The sequence below is a fragment of the Peromyscus californicus genome, unplaced genomic scaffold (genome assembly GCF_007827085.1).
Source record: "Peromyscus californicus insignis strain IS unplaced genomic scaffold, ASM782708v3 Scaffold_4__1_contigs__length_199733344, whole genome shotgun sequence".
Classification (NCBI taxonomy): Eukaryota; Metazoa; Chordata; class Mammalia; order Rodentia; family Cricetidae; genus Peromyscus; species Peromyscus californicus.
Genome location: NW_026294562.1, coordinates 181,618,600 through 181,641,929, shown reverse-complemented (window position 1 = coordinate 181,641,929; position 23,330 = coordinate 181,618,600). Strand labels below are relative to the sequence as shown.

At 44.4% G+C, this 23,330-nt stretch overlaps 2 protein-coding genes and 1 non-coding gene across 9 annotated transcripts; 1 reads left to right on the top strand and 2 right to left on the bottom strand.

Moving 5' to 3' along the window:
• Nucleotides 1–8,539, bottom strand: Zim3 (zinc finger imprinted 3). 6 transcript variants are annotated; one of them, XM_052760822.1, is made up of 5 exons: nucleotides 8,426–8,539; nucleotides 7,538–7,625; nucleotides 5,394–5,460; nucleotides 3,306–3,432; nucleotides 1–2,211 (listed from the first exon to the last, which is right to left on the bottom strand). In XM_052760822.1, exons 3-5 carry the CDS (start codon nucleotides 5,406–5,408, stop codon nucleotides 995–997), a joined length of 1,359 nt encoding a protein of 452 aa, XP_052616782.1. In that variant the 5' UTR covers nucleotides 5,409–5,460; nucleotides 7,538–7,625; nucleotides 8,426–8,539; the 3' UTR covers nucleotides 1–994. The 6 variants fall into 6 exon arrangements, with proteins under 6 accessions (XP_052616782.1, XP_052616780.1, XP_052616779.1 ...); XM_052760820.1 differs by lacking the exon at nucleotides 8,426–8,539 and adding an exon at nucleotides 7,928–8,419; XM_052760819.1 differs by lacking the exon at nucleotides 8,426–8,539 and adding an exon at nucleotides 8,274–8,419 and having other exon boundaries at nucleotides 7,538–8,147.
• LOC128095890 (U1 spliceosomal RNA) lies at nucleotides 3,908–4,068 on the bottom strand. The gene has a single exon (XR_008213483.1). It is a non-coding gene; the product is annotated as a U1 spliceosomal RNA (small nuclear RNA).
• Nucleotides 8,540–8,768: 229 nt separating the features above from the next.
• LOC128124484 (zinc finger protein 264-like) lies at nucleotides 8,769–23,254 on the top strand. 2 transcript variants are annotated; one of them, XM_052760816.1, is made up of 4 exons: nucleotides 8,769–8,873; nucleotides 12,478–12,604; nucleotides 18,049–18,144; nucleotides 21,398–23,254. In XM_052760816.1, the coding sequence occupies exons 1-4, from the start codon at nucleotides 8,847–8,849 to the stop codon at nucleotides 22,954–22,956; spliced, it is 1,809 nt and encodes a 602-aa protein (XP_052616776.1). In that variant the 5' UTR covers nucleotides 8,769–8,846; the 3' UTR covers nucleotides 22,957–23,254. The 2 variants fall into 2 exon arrangements, with proteins under 2 accessions (XP_052616776.1, XP_052616777.1); XM_052760817.1 differs by lacking the exon at nucleotides 18,049–18,144.
• The last annotated feature ends 76 nt before the right edge of the window (nucleotides 23,255–23,330 follow it).

Below are 23,330 nucleotides of genomic sequence, written 5' to 3'. Positions count from 1 at the left end.
TCACTTCGAATTCCAACTTTATTTAATAACAACAAAAACCCCTTCCATACAAAATACATTGTCAACCTAGCACAGACTCATAACAATATATTTTCTGATGTGAACTATCAAAGAAAAGGCTACCATGAGTTATTTTTTACTACAATAAACTCCATGATAAACCAAAAATTCCATGAAAGTTTTGGACAGATTTAGTTTACTGGTATCTCTTCAGTCATGTTAGTCAAAAGGCACTTTATAAATGTTTGCTGAGTGGCAGACATGTGTCATGTATCTGAAGTCTCCACTACTTAGGAGGCTGAGGCAAGAGAATCACCTGAGCCCCGAAGTTCCAGTCCAGTCTGGGAAATACAACAAGATTTCATCTCAAAAATAGCAAAACAGTGTGGCTGGAGATGGGAAAAGAGCTCCTAGCATTGTCTGTTCTTCCAAGGACTTGGGTTCAAATTCCATTATCTACACGGCAGTCACAACCATCTGGAACTCCATCCCAGGAGATCCAATGTGTTCTGCTCTCCATGTGTACCAGGCACACGTGTGGCACAGACGTACATGCAGGCAAAACAGAATGCTCACTCAAACACAAAATATATAAATAAAATATTAAAGTGAAACACGAGCCTGGAGAGATGATTCAGCATTTAGGAACATATTATGTTCTCCCAGAGGAATGAAGTTGGTTCCTAGCACCCCATTTGAGGCAGCTCACAACCACCTGCAACACCATGGGACCTGATGTCATCATTTGGCTCCATTAGGCATCTTTACACCCATGACAAACATATGGGAACATATACATTTTAAAAAGACAAAACAAATATCTATGAAGGAATGAGCTAAACCTGTCCTCAAAGGATGGTCTCAGTGAATTTAAGTCCTCCGTGTTTTCTGTGATAGACTGAAAAGTGTAGGCCATTTTGCATCAATTTTGGGGATGACTATCCCATGCCATCCCATAAATGTATTTTCCATGTATTTGAAGTGCTCAAAGTCCCTATCTAGTGTGAATTCTTTTCTGGTGACCACTAAGATATGACTTGTCAGCAAAGGCTTTTCCACACTCAGAGCATTTATAAGGTTTTTGCCCAGTGTGGAGCTTTTTATGAAAATCAAGGTGTTCTTTGCGGCTGAAGGATTTCCCACATTCGTTACATGCATAGGCTTTTTCTCCACTGTGAATTTTCTGATGAACTCCGAGGTTTGACTTTAGAGAGAAGGCTTTCCCACATCTATTACATTCATATGATTTTTCTCCAGTGTGGATTTTTTTATGTTGAGTGAGGTTTTTCTTCTGGACAAAAGCCCTGTTACAGAGACGACACTCATAAGACCTCACCCCAGCATGGATTTTCTCGTGATCGATGGCATTTGCTTTCTGGGCAAAAGCTTTTTCACACAGCCCACATTTGTAGGGTTTCTCTCCAGTGTGTGTTCTCTGGTGTTTCACAAGAGCAGACTTGCAAATGAAAGATTTCTTACAGTCCTTACATCTGTAAGGCTTTTGCTCCTTGTGAGTGTTTTTATGTTGACTAAATGTTGAGTTCTGTTTGAAGGACTTGCCACATACATTGCACTCGTAGGCTTTCTCATCCTTGTGGATTTTCTTGTGATTAATGTAAGATGACACCCAGGAGAAGGCTTTCCCACAAGCTTGGCATTTATAGGGTTTCTCTTTGGTATGAATTTTCTGATGTTGAACGAGATTGGTCTTCTGCCTGTAGGCTTTTCCACACTCATCACACTTATAGACTTTTCTCTCTGGATGAGTTTTCTGATGCTTATTCAGGTTCCACAGCATTTTGAATGCTCTTCCACATTCATTACATTTAAAGGATTTCTCCCTATTATGGATCCTCAGATGCCTCTGAAGGCGTGGCTTCGAATTGAGTAACTTTCCACAGGCATTACATTCAAAATGGTTTTTCATAGATTTCCATGAATTAGAGCCAACTGATTTTCTATATTCATTAGAATTATTTTTTATGCAAGGATTCCTATCAAAACAATGTTTCAAATGCCTTCCAATTAGATCATATTGTGAGAGCCTCAATCTTGAAGAAACATCATCGTTGCTTGGGAGAAACATCTTTTTATGTGCGGTACCTTTTTGCTTAGTGAATGTTTTCTTGTGTATGGATACAACTCCTCTCTTGAGACTTTTCTCCAAATTTATGTTCATCCTAACTTGCCTTTCAATATCCTGCTCTTTTTCTGAAATGTATTACAGAGAAATGTTATATGAGAAACCTTCCACACTTGTGATTTGAGATGAAGATGCTAGAAATCACCAAGTGGGGCCATTCTGGTCTCAGGGAATTAGACTTCGTCTAGCCTCCCTGAGGAAGTGTCTGATCAGCTGTGCCACCAAGCAGATGGGCTACCAGGGACTAACTGCCAGTAGTACTAGTCAAGAGACTGTGAAAGGGGTTGGAGAGAATCCCTCTTCTGGACTCATGAACATGCTGACACACAGATACACATAACTAAAAATAAAAATAAATTAGCTCAGCAGTTCAGAACATTTGCTGCTCTTCCAGAGGACCCCAGTTAGGCTCCAAGCACCCACTTCTGGGGGCCCATAATTGCCTACAACCCCAGATTCAGGGAATCTGATGCCCTCTCATTGCCTTCATGGCCACTTGAATACATGTGGCATACACACACACACACACACACACACACACACACACACACACACACACACTAAATTTAGAAAAATTATCTTTAAACAAAAACAACAACAAAAGGGCTGTGGTGACGGCTTGTGGGTAAAGTCCTGGCTATGCCAGAGTCAGGACCTGAGTTTGGATCTGAAGAACTTAGGTATAAACTGACATGGCAAGAACATGTCTGTAATGTCAGCAAAGCAGAGACTGGAGAATTCCCAAAGGCTTGTGGACCAGCTAGTCAGTTGTATTCAGGAGTGAATGAGAGACCTGGTCTCCAATACAGTCAAAGGGTGAAATAATGCTGAACCTCCAAATGTCCTCTGACTTCCACCTGGCATGACATGACATGAACACATCCACGTTCATTTATATATATATATATACACACACACACACACACACACACACACACACACACACACACACACACACACACAGAAAATAGGGGAAAAACAGTAACACAACCACAAAACTTGACACCACACTCCTTTCCTGCTTCATCCTAATCCTGACTCACATAGGATACCCCAACAGTGAAAAGTGGACCAGAAACACATCTGCTCAATCTGGAAAAGGTCCTTGTATATTTCAGACTTCAGGCCATCACCCCCTCCCCAGTCCCAAAGCCCTCCTCACCCAAAGAGGCCAGGTTGCTGTAGTTCTCCAACATCACATCCTTATACAAGTTTCTCTGCTCAGGCTTCAGCCCTTGCCACTCCTCTGGGGTGAAGTTCACAGTGATGTCCTCAAAGGTCACTCTCCCCTGTAACAGCAAATCCCCATCTGTAGGAATCCATCACTGAAGGCAGGTGTGGTGCCTAATGCCTATAAATTCAGTGTTCAGAAGGCTGAGGAGGGAGGATTGCTGTGAGTTAGAAGCCAAACAGGGCTAGATACTAAGTTCCAGTGCAGTGCGAGACCCTGTCTCAAAATAATAACAAGGCTGTGCTTGTGGTGGGTGCACACCTTTAATCCCAGCACTCAGGAGGCAGAAGCAGTAGGATCTCTGAGTTCAAGGCCAGCCTGGTAATCTAAATTTTTAGTTTCATGTCAGCCAGGATTACACAGCAAGATCCTGTCTCAAAAAACAAAACAATAACAACAAAAACAAAACAAACAAAAAGAAACCAAGCAAACAAACCTGATAACAAAAAGATTCCAATTGCTTCTGAGGACTAGAAATATAAAAAATGTGTCCAATGCCTTGTGTGCTGAGTTTACTGAATACTATGATCTGGTAGAAAACAAATTGAATTTTTATTTTTTATAACTTTATTAGTCAAGTTTCTCTCGCATTTGGGGAAATCACAGGGGTCAACACACCCCAAGTGCAATTGGTGAGCCTCGCCCTGGGAAAACCACCTGCTTGATCATGGTGTCTCCCCTGCCAGGTAAGTATACAAATTGAATTTTTAAATAGATGCAATCTAATTAAAATCCTGAGGATTATTCATGCATCCATCTTACTGAACTCTGTTAAAAGAAAAGACTCCAGAAAATTTATATTTCAGTGATATATCTGGAGATGGATTTTAGACAAAGTGATGGGTGGTGGCAGTGGCCAAATGATGTTCACCTTGTCTGGACATGGTTTTGTACACCTTTAATCCCAGCACTCGGGAGACAGAAACAGCAGGATCGAGAGTTACAGGCCAGCCTGGGCTGCAAAGCAAAGTTCTGCCTCAGATATTTGTTTGAGCATGACTTTAATCCCAGAAGATTAAGGCAGAGGCAGAGGCAGGCAGATCTCTGTTAATTGGAGGCCACTCTGGTCTACAGAGTGAGTTTCAGGTCATCCAGTGATACACAGAGAATCCCTGTCTCAAAAGTAAATAATTTTTTTTTTTAATTTAAAGATATTCAGCTTTTGGGCTACAGAGTGAGTTCCAAGAAAAGGCACAAAGCTACACAGAGAAACCCTGTCTCGGGGGAAAAAAAAAAGATATTCAGCTTTACTAGAAATGTTTTCTTCTTCCCTTCTGTATCCATCCATCCATCCATCCATCCATCCATCCATCCATCCATCGATCTATCTTGTTTTTGTTTTGCTTCGGTTTGTTTTTTGAGACAGGGTTTCTTTATGTATCCCGAGCTGTCCTGGAATTTGCTCTGTAGACCAGGCTGGCCTCTTACTCAGAGATCCACCTGCCTCTGCCTCCCTGAGTGCTGGGATCAAAGGCATGCACCAGGACCACCTGGCAAAATGTTTTTCACTTTCACAAAAAAGAGAAAATTGGCTGAGGTATAGGCCTGTAACCTCAGCTGCTCAGGAGCCTGAGTAAAGTAGATCAAGAGTTCAATGCCTGGCTGAGCTACAGGGGTTCCAATGTTTTTGTTGTTGTTTAGACTTATTTTATGTGTATGAATGCTTAGCTACATATGTGTGTGTGTGTGTGTGTGTGTGTGTGTGTGTGTGTGTGTGTGTGTGTGTGTGTGTGTTCCATGTGCTTGCCTGGGCTTGCAGAAGTCAGAATGGGACACTGAATTCCCTAGAACCACAATTACAGATGGCTGTGAGTCACCATTCGGACAGTTGAACCCAAGTCCTCTACAAGAGCAGCAAGTGCTCTCAACCTCTGAGCCATCTCTGCAGGCCTCCTGATTTCAAATTTTAACAAAACTCACCAGAGGGGCTAGTGATACAACTCTGGAGTAAAAAGCTATTTGCCGTACACTAGGTTCACGGTCCTGTGCAAAATAAATAAATAAAAATTAAAAACTCACCTTGGAATCATTCATTTCCTGTTCTTTTCAAGTCAAGACAAGCCTGGGGAGGAAGATTTGCTTGGAACTGGGGGGAAAAAAAGCCACGAAAGATCAGAATTTCTCTGGAATGTGCCGTCCTCCCCACCCTAGTCCTCTGTGTTTGTTCCCCTGTACTAGTTGGCTTTCTCCTGGTCTCCAGCCAGACCACAATGCTTAAAGGTTGCACAGCCTTCCGAAATCGTACCATTGGCTGCTGTAGAACTTCTGGTACACGACAGTGGGGCCTGGTGGGATGGTTCAGCAGGCAGAGGGACTCAGGGCAAGGCGGAAGCTCCTTGAGTTTGATCCCTGAGAACCCACACGGGAGGAGAGAACCAACTCCTCCAGGCTGTCCTCTAACTGTACGTTTGGGCCTTGGCATGCACACACCTACCACATATTCACCCACGCCCACAGGTACACACAAAATAAAGAAAGAAAGAAAGAAAATGTAATTTTATAAAAGCATACGATCCTGTGGGGGGGACATTACACAGTAAAATGTAATACCTTCCCTTTTGTTTTTCCTCATTTCTTTTTTAAAATTACATTTATTTACTTCTTTAATTAAATTATTTATTCTGTATTTGTGCATGTGTGGTGTGCAGGCATACCACGGTACACAAGTGGGCAGAGGGTAACTTGCTAAGAATCTGTTTTCCCTTTCTATGACAATGGGCAATGGGTCTCAAGGATCAAACTCAGGTTGATAGGTTTGGTGAAAAGTGCCTTAACCTCCTGAGCCATCTCACTGGCCCCAATACCCTCCTTTCTCACATATAACTCTTTTTTTTTTAGATTTATTTATTTATTATGTATTCAGTGTTCTGCCTGCATACATGGCTGCAGGCCAGAAGAGGGCACCAGATCTCATTACGGATGGTCGTGAGCCACCATGTGGTTGCTGGGAATTGAACTCAGGACCTTTGGAAAAGCAGCCAGTGCTCTTAACCGCTGAGCCGTCTCTCCAGGCTCTTACTTATAACTCTTAAGTGCATATATGATACATACACTATATATTATCACATATTATATATGAAATATATAACATTAGCAACATAATTATTTTATTACTTATTATATTTATCATTTACATGTTATACAGTTGAATTATTAGTGTATACATATTGTTATGATTAATATGTTAATATATTGAATATATGATCAACAATACATGTGTACATATATGAACATTTTATGTTATATATAATATATAATAGGTACATAATATATGTATAGATGTAAAAGACCCAAAAAGCATAAACAAAAAGGAAGCATGACAAAATGGACAATAAATCTCTAGATGTTTTAAATCTCTAATTCCAACAGTGGAGAGGCTGAGAGGAGGGTGAGTGTGAGTTCATTGTGTATATGTACCACATTTTCTTAATCCATTTTTCAGTTGAGGGGTATCTAGGTTGCTTCCAGGTTCTGGCTATTACAAATAATGCTACTATGAACATAGTTGAGCATGTATCTTTGTGGGAAATTTCAGTGTCTTAAACAAAGGGCTGTTAAACAAACACCCTTATATTCAGGGACAAGGGAGAAAGCATGAACAAGGCCTGATTCAGCCCCACAATGTCTCAAGTTCCTGCAACCCCCTTGAAATTTACCAAAGTATATCCAAAGATAAAACCTCAGTCAACTGAAAGTATACTAATGTAACTGCTGCTTGCTTAACCAATTATGTTAGATGACCTAACCATCCCTGAAATTCCTCTAGCTGTGCTTAAAAGGAGCCTGCAAGCTCCTCTCGGGTTCGTTGCCATTTTGTACAGGTGAACAACCCCCCATGCATGCTGGAATATTAATAAACTCTCTTCGCTCTTGTATACTATTTGAGTCTGGGGTCTTTCTTCAGTGTTTCCTCGGACCCCAATAGTGTGAATATATAACAGAATACTATTCAGTCACATAAAATAATTAAATCTTGTCAACTGCTACAACATGGAAGGAACCAAAGGCTATTATGTTAAGTGACTTAAATCAGGCACCAAAATTGGATAATCACATTCATGTTCAGAACCTAAAGAAAGTTATTAACTGGAGATTTTTCTGTTGTTGGTTTTTGGTCTTTTTGAGACAAGGTCTCACGTAGCCCAGGCTGGCCTCATACTTACTATAGGGCTGAGTATGACTTCAAACTCCTGATCCTCCTATCTCCACTTCTCAAGTGCTGAAATCACAGGAAAGCATCGCCGTGGCTGGCTGGAAGTCGAGAGTATAGAGTTTATATATCTCAAAAAAGAAAGAGGGAATAGATGGGGAGGGAGAACTCTGTAGCCCAGGCTGCCATGGTGTTTATGGCAATTCTCCTGCATCACTCACTCTCCTGAATGCTGGGACCATAAGTGTGAACCAACCACATAGGGCTCACAACTCTCAAATTTGTATGCCCAGGCTTAGGTCCATTCCCCGTGTTCAGACATAGGCTGACTTGTCTATATGACTGTTTACTTTTCTATCTTAGAGACTTATCAGATTGACTCTGAGGCCCCTAAACCTCCTACCCTTGCAGCCTTCACATGTCAGGAGACCGCAAATCCAATTATCTAGTGACCCAGAAGTCCGTGCCTGTGTGGAGGCTGTTTTGGGTCACAAAAGACCTAAGACAGTAAGGATGAATGATGGAATAATATGTTGAGGTGAGGACTCCAGCATCTTCCCCACGAAAAATGTTAAGCTACATTTTCTATCATCAGCTCAGAAAACGATCTTGGTAGGAAGTATCTGAAAGGCACAAATCGAGAGATCAGCTCAGCGTCAGGATCCACACAGTTGCATTAACCCTAAAATGGGAAAAATCCTTTTGCCTCCCAAGCCTCGATTTCCCCGGACGAAGAACGGCGATCTTACCCTTGTTCCTGGGTCCTTCCCCACAAACTCCGCCCTCTAGATTTCTCTGCATTTGCGAGAAACTGGGACCTTTGAGCGCCTTTCACACTTATTGGGTGAAGAGCTCCCAGTTTGGTCGGACATAGTGGGAAACACTATAAAAACTACATTACCCAGAAGACGCGGGCCCAATAATGGACCAGAACGGGTAGCACTTCCGGTTGCTCGCCACGGACGCCTTTTGTCTCCGCACATCGGTTCCCAAGGGGTTTAAGTTGATTGAACATCGGGAACCTAGGGTCAGTTCTCAGGCCACTGGCCGAATTCGAAAAGGACCGGAACATAAGAATTCTTCCCAGAAGCCCGTCCGAATCTGTGTGGTCTGGTCCTCCGGCGGGCTGCGACCTCTCAGCCCTCGTCCTGCAGCCTGCACCCCCCAAGGGCAACGGTTGGGGGCAGGTTTGTCATTTCCACGGAAGATCCCGCGGTCCTGAGTACAGCCGGTTTCCGTGGTTACCCGGCCAAGGCCGGACGCGCTTGGGGAGATTCGGCCGAGGTCTGCAAGGCCCTCGGTTTCCCCCGAAAAGTCCGACTATGGCGGCCGGGAAGGACCACATGCAGGTGAGTGGCCTGTGAGCTTTAAATCTCTGCTCAGGGAACCGAGACAGCACCCCCTTGGATGGAGCTCTACCGTTGTCATTCTTTTGGATACTGGGGGAGCGAGGGGCAGGGGACTTAATTCATCAGCGGTCCTGGATGCTCCCGAAAGATGCTCAGTTTGAACTGGAGTTTCCGGAAGGGAGCTGCACCTGACAGCGGATTGAGGACGCCAGTGGCGGTGGAGGGATTGGAATGTGGCAGGTCAAGAGCCTGTTTACGAATTATCTTGGGCTATCTTTAGGCACCTTAATAACTATTCCTTACCCACCTCAGTGACTGACCTAACATCTTTGTGAAACATAGACGAGATGTTTTGGATGTGTTAACTTAGCAAGCCTCTAGCTTCTACAAACCAGAAAGCTTAAAAAAAAAAAAAGAAAAAAGAAAAAAAAGTCTTCAGATAGCATCGCAGGCCTATTGCAGAGGTTTCTCCACGGAGCTCAAACCTACCTGCCTGATGTATTTGTGAGTGTATTTGAAAAGTATCTTTATGCCCTTTACTCTGTATCTTAAAACTTTTGGAACATGGCATTTGGTTTAACCTAAATGGGAGTTCCAGGGCCGTGGTCACCCATATTTGGGTTCAGAATAAACTCCTTCCCTGCTTTGAGGTGAGAGGTGTGTTTTTTACATTGTCATGGGTAAGCTGTTGCAAGAGTAAATCATGCTTCCCCTAAGGGATCCAGTCATACTAATAACTCCTACTGTGCGGTGCAAGGATCCACCGAGACTACCTAGGCCTCTGTGCAACAGTACTGGTTTAAGAAAGTCAAGATCAGGGCATTCCGGGCAGGGAGACATACTTGGAGGAATACAGGTATATTGGCCCTTTAAGAAGGCCCAGCAGTACCTATAAGGTTTCCATGATGGAGAAATGAAGAGCAAAATAGTGTAGTCTTCTCCAAGTATTTTTCAACTTCCATTTGTCTATACCCAGTGAAGGGACTTGATTCTGAGAGCCGCCGCTGGTATTATTTATCCTCGACCATTGTGTTCCCAGTTTTTGAAGTGTCCTAACAACAGGGGCAGGGCTGTCAGAATCCTGCAAGGAAAAATGTAGACGTCTCACTGTGGAATTTCCCTGGGAATCTAGGAAGCCTAAGAAAGGTTTAGGCTACTGGGGAAGCTGGTCAGGGACTTGTCTCCAGTAGATGGTAATAACTCTCTTATTGTTCTTGTATTGAGACAAGGTCTTACTGTGTACCCCAGGCTGGCTTCAAATTTGAAATTCTGTATCAGCTCCCCTATGCTGGGATTACAGGTGTGAGCCACCGCAACCAACTTAAGCACATCAGTTATGAAGCCAGCTATAAGACGTGCTTTGTCTAGCCATGTCAAAAGGGCATTTTTCAGAAGTGATTAAATGGGTTTGTCAGCAAAAAGGAGTGGAAACGCTACACAAACTCACTAACTTTTTTAAGAAATGAAAAAAAAATTTTTTCTTAAATGATAGTATTTGTTTTGTTTTGTTTTTCGAGACAGGGTTTCTCTGTGTAGCTTTGCGCCTTTCCTGGAACTTGCTTTGTAGACCAGGCTATCCTCGAACTCACAAAGATCCACCTGCCTCTGCCTCCCGAGTGCTGGGATTAAAGACGTGTGCCACCACCGCCCAGCAATGATAGCATATGTTAGCATAAGGGTATGTGCACATGAGTACAAGTGCCCGAAAAGGCCAGAATAGGCCATACAATGCTTGGAGCTGGAGATACTGATGTGGCTGCTGGGAGCCAAACTCAGGTCCACTGTTCTTAGCCAGTGAGCCAGCTCTCCAGCTCTGCAACTCCTTTTTGGAATGAGCTTGTCGCTTTAGATTCTCTTTGCTGTTAATAGAGTGTCAGAATTACTGTTACAACAACCGTAAGCCAGTGTGCAGTCCATGCCTTTGGTAGTCCTGAGTGGCTCCAGGTGAGCTGGTAAAGCTCCTTTAGCCTCGAGTCACTCACTGTCACTCGAGTCACTCCCATCGTCATCTGATGATGGTGACCTCAAAGGCCATGGGAAATTAAGACAGTTTTCACAATGAGCATTGGAGAATTTCTCTTTTAAAAATTCCTATCGTTGGGGGCTGGAGAGATGGCTCAGTGGTTAAGAGCACCAGCTGTTCTTCTAGGGGACCTGGGTTTAATTCCCAGCACCCACCTGGAAGCTCACAACAGTCTGTAACTCCAGTTCTGGAGGATCTGGCACCCTCGTACAGACAGACAGGCAGACATCAGTGCAGGCAAAAACATCTGTGCACATAAAAATAAGTAAATTAAAAATAATTCCTATTGTTGGATAGAACTGTTTTTGTTTTGTTTGTACATTTATTCAGTGTGTATGCGTTCATGTGTGTGCATGGGTAAGGAGATCAGAGGATAGCTTAAGGGAGTTGTGTCTCACTTTCTACCATGTTGGTTTCAGGGATGGAATTTAGATCATCAGGCTTGACATGTGATATACTGTGTACCCTAATAAACTTGCCTGAGGATCAGAGGACAGAGCCAGCCACTAGATTAGACACAGAGCCAGGCAGTGGTGGCACACACCTTTAATCCCAGCACTGGAGACCTCTTGTCTTTGCTTGGGAAGCACACATGCTTTTAATCCCAGGAAGTACCATGGCACGGCAGAGAAAGGTATATGAGGCGTGAGGGAACAGGAACGCACTCCCTTTAGGCTGAGGATTTCGTAGAGGTGAGAACTAGTGGCTGGCTGTTCTGCTTCTCTGATCTTTCAGTTTTCACCCTGATATCTAGCTCTTGGTTTTTTTTATTAAAAGACCATCTAGATTCGAACAACATGACAGCAGGTGCTTTACCCATTGAGCCATCCTGGCAGCCCTAGAGAACTGTTGTTGTGAAACATCATGGAGAGGCTCTGCTTGTACCTGTCTCGGTATCACCTTCATGTCTTCATTCTTCTGATTTTCTAGAATCCTACTGTCCACATCTCGTAGTCCACATGTTTTTGTTGACTTTGTTTGGGGTAGTGATCTTTTTCATGTGTATTTATTTATTTATGGTATATTTTTTGGTTTTTTTACTTTTCTTATTTATGGGGCGTGTATGTGCATACATGTCACAGCCTGAGTGCAGAGGTCAGAGGACTTCAGGAAGTCAGTTCTCTTTCTACCATATGAGTCCCAGGTATTGAACTCAGGTGAGCAAACTTAGCAGCAAGTGCCCTAGCCCACTGAGCCATCTTGCCAGCCCAGTTCTTTTCTTTTTTGTTTTGAGACAGAGTCTCATGTAGCCCAGACTGGCCTTGAGCTTGCTGTGCAGCTCAATAATAGAAATAATAGCAATAATAGCAATCTTCCTACCTTCAGCCTTGAAGTTCTGAGGTTATAGGTGTGAGCTGCCAGGCTCTGATGACTCTTAACACAGGATCCTTCTCTCCTTACACCTCTGTGTTCTCCAGGCATTTTCTCCCTAACCCCCCAAACCCACAATGGAACATGGGCGTGAAGATGCCCTGTGTGGTTTGGGCCTTCGTCCCTCTTAATCTGTTTCCGTGAGGCATGGGCCAGCTCCTCTCATCGAACCCCAAGGCTAACACTGATGCCTCTGTTTGACTTTGCAAGGTGTCTCTGACCTTTGAAGATGTGGCTGTGGCTTTCACCCAGGAGGAGTGGGGGCAGCTGAACCCTGCTCAAAAGACGCTGTACCAGGAGGTGATGCTGGAAATCTCTGGGTTCCTGGTCTCTCTGGGTAAGGCTTTCTACTCTACTTTAAGAAATATTTTTAAAATATATTTTATTTATTTTGTACACATATGTATACATGTGTTAACAAGTGCACACATGTTGTGTGGGAGTCAAAGGGCAACTTGAAGAAACTAGTGCCTTCCTCCCAGCATAAGAGTCTTAGAACTCAGACTCAAGTTGCCAGCCTTGGTGACAAGCAACTTTACCCACTTAGCCATCTCGCAAGCCCCCCACCCTACCCTATACCCTACCCTACCCCAGCTTTTTAAAAGCAGGATCTTCTCACTCTGCAGCTCGGGCTGACCTGGAATCACACTGTGACCTCAAACTCACAGGCAGTCCTTTTGGAATTACGTGCATACACGCACGCACGCACACTGTGGTTTCAGTGAGAAACGTCCCCATAGACTCAGGCATTGAAGTTGGCCTTGGTTGGTGATGCTGTTTGGAGAGGTTATGGGAAAGTGCAGCCTTGCAGGAGGAAGCACATCACTGAGGGTGGGCTCTGAGAGTTTAAGGCCTTACCCTCCTTCCGGTTCACTCTGCTTCATGCTTGTAGTTAGTGATAGGATTTTTCAGCTCCCTGCTCCTACTACCATGTCTGCCTGCTGCCACGTCTCTCTACTACTGTGAACTCTTACCCCGTCCAAATGAACTCTTCCTTCTCTAAGTTGCCTTGGTCATGGTATTTTATCACAACCAAAGAGAAGTGACAGATACACACATAAACAACACAGTAAATCTTACAAACAAACAAACAAACAAATAAGACCCTTATGGTCTCCTTTCACATGTTCACTTCAGCCTGAGACTCACCCTGTGGCAGTCTTTCTGGGTTCCCTGCTCACCATCAAGGTAGCACACTAGGCATTTTCCTTTGTTCGGGGAGTTCTTAGCATGATGCGGCATTTCACGTAGCTACCATTTCTCAGCAAAGTTGGCACCTTCTCACAAGATCTTTCCCGACCATTAAATATTCTGACCAGTGATGTGGCTCAGTGGTAAAGGTGCTTGCCACCGAGCCTGATGACCTGAGTTTGATTCTCAGATCCCACATGGTGGGCTGAGCCCCACAATTTGTCTTCTTATTGCCATTCATGCACACATCATGACATGCCACCCTCAACAGATACAAAAACTTTTTTTTTTTTTTTTTGAGAAAGTGTTTCTCTGTGTATCCCCTGTCTGTCCTGGAATTCATTCTGTACACCAGGCTGCCCCGGCCAGCGGGGTATCAATGGGGGCGACCCACCTGTGGGAGAGAATGAGAGGGACGGGGGAGACACGAAAGGACGACAGCAAGACAGTGTGTTCTGATCAAGCTGCAAATTTTATTCTCCTCAGCAGGGCTTATATAGCATGGGAGGGGGAGGGGAGGAGGGAAGGGGTGCACGACGTGCTGTACGTGCAGGTGAAGGGGGACATGCAGGTGAGGGGCTACGTGAGGGGCATGTCGTGAGGCTGCTAGGTGGTAAGGTCACTGGTCGGGGCCCATTGTTCTGTTGCTATGCTACCTGACCTGCCTGACCTGTTCTTTACCTTTGGGGGCATCTGGTTTAGGGCAGGGGCTTGTTCTCTGGCCTAGCTAGTACTTTTCCATGGTCCATGTTTGGTCTCTGACACCAGGCTGGCCTCAAACTCAGGGATCCACCCGCCTCTGCCTCCTGAGTGCTGGGATTAAAGGCATGCGCCACCACCACCTGGCTTAAATGTACAGTTTTCTTAAAATTAAAGTGAAGTGTTGCAGTGTGATCACCGAGTGTGTCCCTCTCTGACCTCTGCTGCCCGAAGATAATTTATCTGCCTGTCTGAGGCCCTGCCTCCTCACCACCTACTGCCCTATCTCTGTTGTTGAGCCCTGTGGGGTGTCTGTGGCTCTCTCCATTTTGTGGTAGTTGGGAGTCCAGAGTCTGCAGCCAGGTCTCTGGTGTCCAGTCCCAGCGTTGCTCCTTGGTTTTTTTTACCTTTCAATTATTTTTAAAATTTTTGTACATTTGTATGTACCTCCTTGTCATTATGTGCACCACATGCAAGCAATGCCCATGGAGGCCAGAAGAGGATGTTGGATCCCCTGAAACTGGAGTTACAGGCAGCTGTGAGATGCCATGTGGGTGCTGGGAACTAAACCCAGGTCCTCTGCAAGAGCAGCGAGTGCTTTTAACCACGGAGCTATCTCCAGCCCCCAGCTCTGCTCCTTAAAACCGTGTCACCCTGGACCTGTTATCCAACTCCCCCGTGTCCCCGCATCATCTGTTTAGGTGTGAACATACTGAATATCCGTTTCCATGGCTCTTGTCAGTGTAAATAACTCCTTACAGGAGAGGGTTCGGAACAGCGTTGCTCTACAGTCTCCATTGCCGTTACTAAGATCCTCACGATTAGCATCCCAGTTGTACCTGCACTCATGGGTAAACAGCAGGTAGAAAAGAGATGGCTGGGCCCAGGATTCTGTCTTAGCCATTCTCCTTCACAAGCCCGCTTTGATGAAACCTGAGCCTTGGCTTGTCCATGTATAAAATGGTCTTGATAATGGTTATGATGCTGTGAGAAAATTCTGAAATGGAATCCATATTGAGTCTTTGGCTTATAGGAAGAACACTATAAAACTTTGTTCAGTTCCCCCCACCTCCATTTTTTGAGGTGAAACTATCTACAGTGATAGTTCCGGCTAGCCTACCCTCATAATTGTAGTGATTTTCCTGCTTCAGCCTTACAGGTGCTGGGGTTACAAGCATATATATACACCACCATGCACATCTCAAAACTTTGCATTGCATCTAACTGAAAACTTCCATCAGCGAAGATGCATACTGGCTTTGTGTGCCAGGCTTTTGTGAGGGCAGGATTGTTCTTCCACACGAGGTTGTTGAGATAGTGGGAACTTTAAGAATGGGGATGTTGCTGGGTGGTGGTAGCGCACCTTTAATCCCAGCACTCGGGAGGCAGAGCCAGGTGGATTTCTGTGAGTTCGAGGTCAGCCTGGTCTACAGAGTGAGATCCAAGACAGGCATCAAAACAACACAGAGAAACCTGTCTTGAAAAAAAGCAAAACAAAACAAAACAAAGAATGGGGATGTAGCTCATTACAGTTCAGGACTCCTGCCTAGGGAATGATTCCCCCACACTGAGCTGAGTCTTTCCACATCAGTTAACTTAATTAAGACAATCCTCTGACAAGCATGCTCATAGGCCAACCCAGTGTATATAATACCTCATGAGAGTCTCTTCCTACGTAATTGTACGTAGTATTGAGTTGACAAAGTTAACCATCACAGTAGTGGTTAATAGATTCCTTCACCCACTGTTGTTCTTGTGGGAGCCCAACTCAATCCTGTGAGAGTGGTCAGTTATAAAGGGTATGACTGTTCCTGTCTTGCTTTGTCATACCTGCCTTATCATCCATCTGCTCCTGCTTCTCCTCAACCACGGGAGCAAACCAGTGCGATTACTGAGGTAGACTATCAGCCTTCAAGAGTGAGTTAAGCCTGTTATCTTACTATATTGTTCACTGTATTATCCTTTTCGTTACAGCAGAAAAAAAACAGACTAAAACAGATAACTTATTTGTTTTGTTTTGTTTTGTTTATTTGTTTGTTCTGGTTTTTGAGGCAGATTTTTTCTTACGTAGATAGGCTTCCCTGAAACTGCCAAGACAAGGTGGGACAGCCCTTCAGAAAATCCTTCACAGATAATTCTGACAGATATTCTAGGCCTGTAGGCTGAAGATAGATGCCCCAGTGTTGCAGAGGAACTTTGGGTGACTGTTCAAGCAGCCAGCTGTTTCTGTCATTTCTCACATTTTTTGGAAATCACTTGTTTGCACTTCCTGCTTACTCAGTTAATATTATTTCCTTCTTGAGTCTTTGATGGAGTTGAAGACTAGGTAGTTATAGTTTTCCTTGTTAACAAATTTAGAAAAGAAACTCACTAAAGAGGTGTAAAGTGTATAAGTTTGAAAGTCATCAAAAGATAGTTTTTGGTTGGTAATACAAGTTAGGATAGAAAGTGAATTAGGTACAACACTTTGGATTCACCAAAATAGGATAAATAATGGAGTATTTTCTCTGAATTTGTCAAATGTTAGTGGACTTGTCATTGTTAATGTAATTCTTGACTGTATATATTGTATGTAATTATTGTACTTATTGTATATAGTTTTTCTTATATTAGTTATAACCTTTTATTTTAGACAAAAAAGGGGAAATGTGGTGATAATTTGTTTGTATTCTAATAAATAAACTTTGCCTGAAGATCAGAGGACAGAGCCAGCCACTAGATTAAACATAGAGGCCAGGCAGTGGTGGCACACACCTTTAATCCTAGCTCTTGGGAGGCAGAGATCCATATGGATCTCTGTGAGTTCAAGGCCATCCTAGACTACAAGAGATTAATCCAGTCTAAAAGAGAAATAGAGCCAGGCGGTGATGGCTCAAACCTTTGATCCCAGTATTTGGGAGTCATATGCCTTTAATCCCAGAACTAAGAAGGTTAGGACAGGAAGTGATATGACTGAGTGGAGAAAGGCATATAAGGCGAGAGAGACAGGAACTCAGTATTTTCGGCTGAGGACTCATGGGCATTTAGTCTGAGGATTTGTGGATACAGGATCTTCCCTTTTCGGCTGAGGAGTTGGCGAGATGAGAAGTGGCTGTGACTTGCTTCCTCTGATCTTTCAGCATTTATTCCAATATCTGGCTTTGGTTTTTTATTAATAAGACCAATTAGAATTCATGCTACAGATCTATGTGAGTTCGAGCCTAGCCTGGTCCACATAGTGAGTTCCAGGATAGCCAGAGCTACATAGTGAGACTCTGTCTTGAAAAAAACAAAACAAGCCTGCCATGGTGGCACATGCCTTTAATCCCAGCACTTGGGAGGCAGAGGCAGATGGATCTCTGTGAGTTCAAGGCCAGCCTGGTCAACAAAGTGAGTTCCAGGACAGCCAGCTATTACACTGAGAAACCTTGTGTCAAAAGAAAGAAAGAAAGGAAGGAAGGAAGGAAGGAAGGAAAGAAGGAAAGAAAGAAAGAAAAAAAAAGAAAGAAAGAAAAGAAAAGAAAAAAGAAAGGAAAAAAGAAAAAACAAAAAATGTATTACATTTTAAAAATTTTGTGTGCACACATGTACATGCATGCTACAGTGTATGAAGATCAGAGAGCAAATGGTGGGAGTGGGTTCTTCCTTCCACCTTGTGAGTCCCAGGGATCAAACTCAGGGTCTCGGTTTTTCTAACAGGTGCCTTTACTTACTGAGTGATCTTGCCAGCCAAGTATTAGTTTCTGATGGGCTGTTTAGTATGGGATAGCAAACTTCTATCTAAGTTATGTTTCACCTTTTTTTGTGTAGATGGGAGCAGCTTCATCCAAGATCCAGATCAAATCCGGTGAGATGGAGGGTCTTTATCTTGTTTCACCAAAATCTCCGTATGCTCTTTTGTTCTCCCTGAAGGGTATCCTGTTCCCAGACTGGAGCTGCTGTGCCAGCTAGAGCAAGGGCAGGAGCCGTGGGCAGTGGCAGAGTCCCTCTCCAAAAGTACCTGCTCAGGTAAAAGTCCAGTGGAAGGGCCTGGAGGTCTGGACCAGGGGTCTCCTGAGAAGCTTCTTTTTATTTATGTGTCTGTGAGCATTTGCCACAGGAGTGAAGGTGCCCGCAAAGGCCAGAAGAGGGCACCGATTCCCTGCAACTGAAGTTACAGGCTGTTGTTATGAGCTGCCTGATGGGAGTGTTGAGAACTGAACTCAGATCCTTTGAAAGACCAAGTGTTCATTTTTTTTTAAGATTTATTTATTAGCCGGGCGGTGGGCGGTGGTGGCACACGCCTTTAATCCCCGCACTGGGAGGCAGAGCCAGGCGGATCTCTGTGAGTTCGAAGCCAGCCTGGGCTACAGAGTGAGTTCCAGGACAGGTGCAAAGCTACACAGAGAAACCCTGTCTCGAAAAACCAAAAAATAAAAATAAATTAAAAATAAATAAATAAAGATTTGTTTATTATGTATAGTATTCTCTGCTTGCATAAGTGCCTGCAGGGCAGAAGAGGGCACCAGATCTCATTATAGATGGTTGTAAACCACCATGTGATGAGCCATCTCCTCAGACCCAAGACCAAGTGTTCTTACCTACTGAGCCATCTCTCCAGCCTGCTGGGATGCTTCTTAGTGTATCACTTCAGGATCTGAAGCCATGGAACCCTGCGATCTGTGGCTCTTTTGATTCTCCCACCCTGTCCCATTTGTCACTGCTCCTCAGAAGCTACTGTCTCGGGACCCCCTCTGCCTGCTTGAGCCACAACCTGGCTTCCTCATCACAAGCTCTGTGACTCTTGGGAAGCTAATGATCACTAGTGGTTTGAAGCGTATTCATACTTTTCTACTGCTATCATAAAACACCATGACCAGGGCAACTTATAAAAGGAAGCGTTTATTCGGCTAAGGTTCATGAGGGATAAGAGTCCATCATGGCAGGGAAGTGAGATGGCAAGCAGCAGAATTGGCACCTAGAGAAGCTCGTATCTTGAGTCACAATCAGGCAGCAATGAACACACTGGGAAAGGTGCAAGGCATTTGAAACCTCAAAACCTGCCCCTAGTGATGTGCTTCCTCCAGCAATGTCACACCCCCTAAGCCTCTCTAAACAGTGCCACCAACTGGAGACCACATATTCAAATGCCTGTGGGGGAATACTGCCATTCAAACCACGACCGACAATAAGTATGACTAAGTTAGCATTAACTCCAGACTCAGTGGTTCAGTATGCAGCTTTTTCTCACTCATTCCATTGTCTGTGTGGACAGCTGGGAGCTTTGTGTCACACAGCTGTTCAGGGACTCGAACATCTGTCATCTGCCTATTGCTTTTTTTTTTTTTTTTTTTGCTTTTTTGAGACAGGGTTTCTCTGTGTAGTTTTGGTGCCTGTCCTGGATCTCACTCTGTAGACCAGGCTGGCCTTGAACTCACAGAGATCTGCCTGGCTCTACCTCCCCGAGTGCTGGGATTAAAGGCATGCGCCACTGCCACCTGGCTCCTGGAGAGTTCTAATGCACCTGTGCAGCCCATGTGGAAGAGGGTATGCATGGCCTTTATCTCACATTAGTCATACCTAGTAACTATTTCTCCCGTTTCCTTCCAGATACCGAGAGGAAAGGTGTCCTTTCTTATTCTGCTGATTTCCATCCACAACTCTGTTCTATCTACTACCCTTTCCAATCTTGTTCATGAGAGTCCTTCAGACACTAAAAGTCAATCCCTTGCCCATGTCTTCCCACTATGTTCTACCTTGGAGTTGTTAAAGCTAGGTACCATCCATATGTTAGTTGGCATTTAGCGTTAATTCTTTTTTTAATTTTTAAGATTTATTATTAGAGGTGGGTAGCACATGTCTGAAGGCCAGAGAACAACTTTGTGGAGTTGGTTTGCTCCTTCCTCTTCCAAAGATAGTTTTCTCATCCGAATTGCACAGCCAGCAGTGTCTTTACTCTCTGAACAGTATCTCCAGTACAAATGAAACCTTCTTGGTTTTTTGTTTGTTTTATGTAGCCCTGGCTGTCCTGGAACTCACTCTGTAGACCAGGCTGGCCTCAGACTCCCAGTGATCCACCTGCTTGTGCCTCCCGAGTGCTGGGATTAAAGGAATCCACCATTATGTCTGGCTTCCTAAACCAAACCTTTAAATCATATAATCTGCTTTTCTTTCCCAACCCCCTTTTCCTCCCAAAACAGGGTTTCTCTGTGTACCCCTGACTCTCCTGGAACTCAACACTGTAGCCCAGGCTGGCCTTGACTCACAGAGATCTGCTTGCCTCTGCCTCCCAAATGTTAGGATTAAAGGCGTGTGCCACCACCACCCAGTTTATTTGCTTTTCTTGTATAGCCAGGCCTTTTGCTGAGTCATCCCTTCTGTGTAAATTGCTTGTCGGCCAGAAATGAAGTACCTATTTGGAAAAACAAAAACAAAAAAAGAAAAGAAAAAAAGAAAAATCACTTCTTAATATTCTGACCTGCCCCTTGAAATCCCACCCCTCTGGCACCGCCCTGCATACTGATGTAAAAGCCTCATTCTAAGGAAAAACTCCTCCCCTTCCTCTCTCTCTTTCTTCTGCTTTCCTCCCAGGAGGTGCGCACCTCTTGAACCCCTCGCCCTTCTCTCTCCCTTTCTCTCTCTTCCCCTCTCTCTTCCCCCTCACCAAATAACACTCTTCCCTGAGTGCTGTCTGCCTGGCATCTCTGTCTCTCACCCGCAATGGGGCACCTTGGCTCTACCCGCCAGGACCTCCCACTGACAATATCATAACACCACTTACCGGTTTTAATGGTAGGAATGCATCATGAATTTGAAAAGGAATTCTGAACACCTCTGGTACTTGAAGGTTATTTCCTGTGATGCTGAACAAAAGCTGAGCTCCCTGTGGGTGTTTTCGTTCTCATCATATGTTCCATGTCTTCCATGGAGACAGTAGTAGGTGCTTCACTTAGAGAAATTTTACCTCAAGGTGTCAGTCTCACTCTGACAAGCCAAATCCAGCCTGTAATTTTGAAAACAGCTCCCTGAAAGGCCTTCCTCTAGCCACTGACCCAGTCTCTCCCTCGACATCTCCCTTTCACAGCATTTAGAATCCAAGGACCAAAAAAAAAAAAAAATTGCTCACCTAGGCTTTGGAGATAATATAGTAGGCAGAGAGGAACTATTTTTATCTTCTTGGGGGTGGGGGGCAAGGTGCGCTCATGTGTTTTCAATAGCATGGTTTTGTTTTTCCTGTGTTGTTGTTACTCACAATCCCTGTTGGGCATTCTATTTGTTTTAGGTGACAGTGGAAAAACCAAGTCCATAGGATCTACCACTTACAAGCCAAAACTGTCTGAGGGAATCTCACTCCAGGAAAAGTCAACAACAAGAACCCCAGGAGGCTTGCAATGGATACAAACCAAAGGCCGCAATGATCCATCACAAGTTCAGAAAAGACTCTTCATACAAGAGACAGAGGCCCAGGGGGAGAAACTTCCTGGGAATATGGGTCCTATACCAGATGATGTAGGGACAGCTGAGGAATTGTGCCCAACGCCCACACAGGAGGAAGAGGAAACTGTCTTCAAATGCAGTGACTGTGGGAAGGTATTTAATAAGAAACACCTCCTTGCTGGACATGAGAAAATCCACTCTGGAGTGAAGCCTTATGAGTGTACAGAATGTGGGAAGACCTTCATAAAGAGCACTCATCTCCTTCAGCACCAGATGATCCACACTGGAGAGAGGCCCTACGAGTGCCTGGAATGTGGAAAGGCTTTCAACCGCAAGTCATACCTTACCCAGCACCAGCGGATCCACAGTGGGGAGAAGCCTTATAAGTGCAGTGAATGTGGGAAGTCCTTCACACACCGCTCCAATTTTGTCTTGCATGGCAGGAGGCATACGGGAGAGAAGTCTTTCGTGTGTACAGAATACGGACAAGTCTTTCGACATAGGGGAGGTTTCCTTAGACACTGTGTCATTCATGGTGGGGAGAATCCATACGAGTGCTTTGAGTGTGGACAGGTCTTTAAGCACAGGTCCTACCTCCTATGGCACCAACAGACGCACACTGGAAAGAAGCCCTATGAGTGCAGTGAGTGTGGGAAATTCTTCCTTGAGAGTGCAGCCTTGATCCACCACTATGTGATCCACACTGGGGAGAAGCCCTTTGAGTGCCTCGAGTGTGGCAAAGCCTTCAACCACAGGTCGTACCTCAAGAGGCACGAGCGCATTCACACTGGGGAGAAACCTTTTGTGTGCAGTGAGTGTGGAAAAGCCTTCACCCACTGCTCCACTTTCATCTTGCATAAAAGGGCCCACACTGGAGAAAAACCCTTTGAGTGCAAAGAGTGTGGGAAAGCCTTTAGCAATCGGAAAGACCTTTTTCGTCATTTCAGCATCCACACTGGAGAGAAGCCCTATGAGTGTGTGGAGTGTGGGAAGGCCTTTGCTCGTAGGTCAGGCCTTACAAGGCACAAGCGAATTCATAGCGGGGAAAAGCCTTTTGAATGTATTGAGTGTGGGAAATGCTTCTGCTGGAGCACAAACCTCATTCGCCATGCCATTATACACACTGGGGAGAAGCCGTATCAGTGCAGTGAATGTGGAAAGGCCTTCAGCCGCAGCTCATCCCTCAGTCAGCATCAAAAAATGCACAGTGAGAGAAACTCTAGCAGTGCGTCACATGAGGGAAGAAGCCCTTTCACAACCACACACACCTCAGTTACCCTCCGAGAACTCCTTCTAGGAAAAGGCTTCTTGAATTTAACCTCTGAGGTAAATCTTTTGTCACAGGAAACAAATTCCTCAGCATCTGATTGTTTATACCAAAGAGAAACTCCACAAGTGTCTTGACTGAAAAAAAGAGAGAGAGAGAAATAAAAAAGCTTCTGTCGCAGAATATTCTTCGTCATTTGAAGACCAACATTGGCAGCAGACTCCAGTTTTATAGCCTTATTTTCCATGAAAATTCACTCAGGAAAGAGACCCATAGTATGGGGGTTTGGGATTTTGTTTTGTTTTCATATAGGAAAAGCTTCAGCCGTGTCTTTCTCCTAGTTTACATTACAGTGTTATCTCAGGAATTGTTTCACAAAGGAGCAAATGTAGACCAAAATAAAAACAGGTCTCACAGATCTCCCTGACAAATCTATGACACTTTGATATCAGTTCCTCAGTTTACTTGGTGAGGTGGGTGTTTCAGAGGTAAAAGTCCTTCGGCCTTTTTG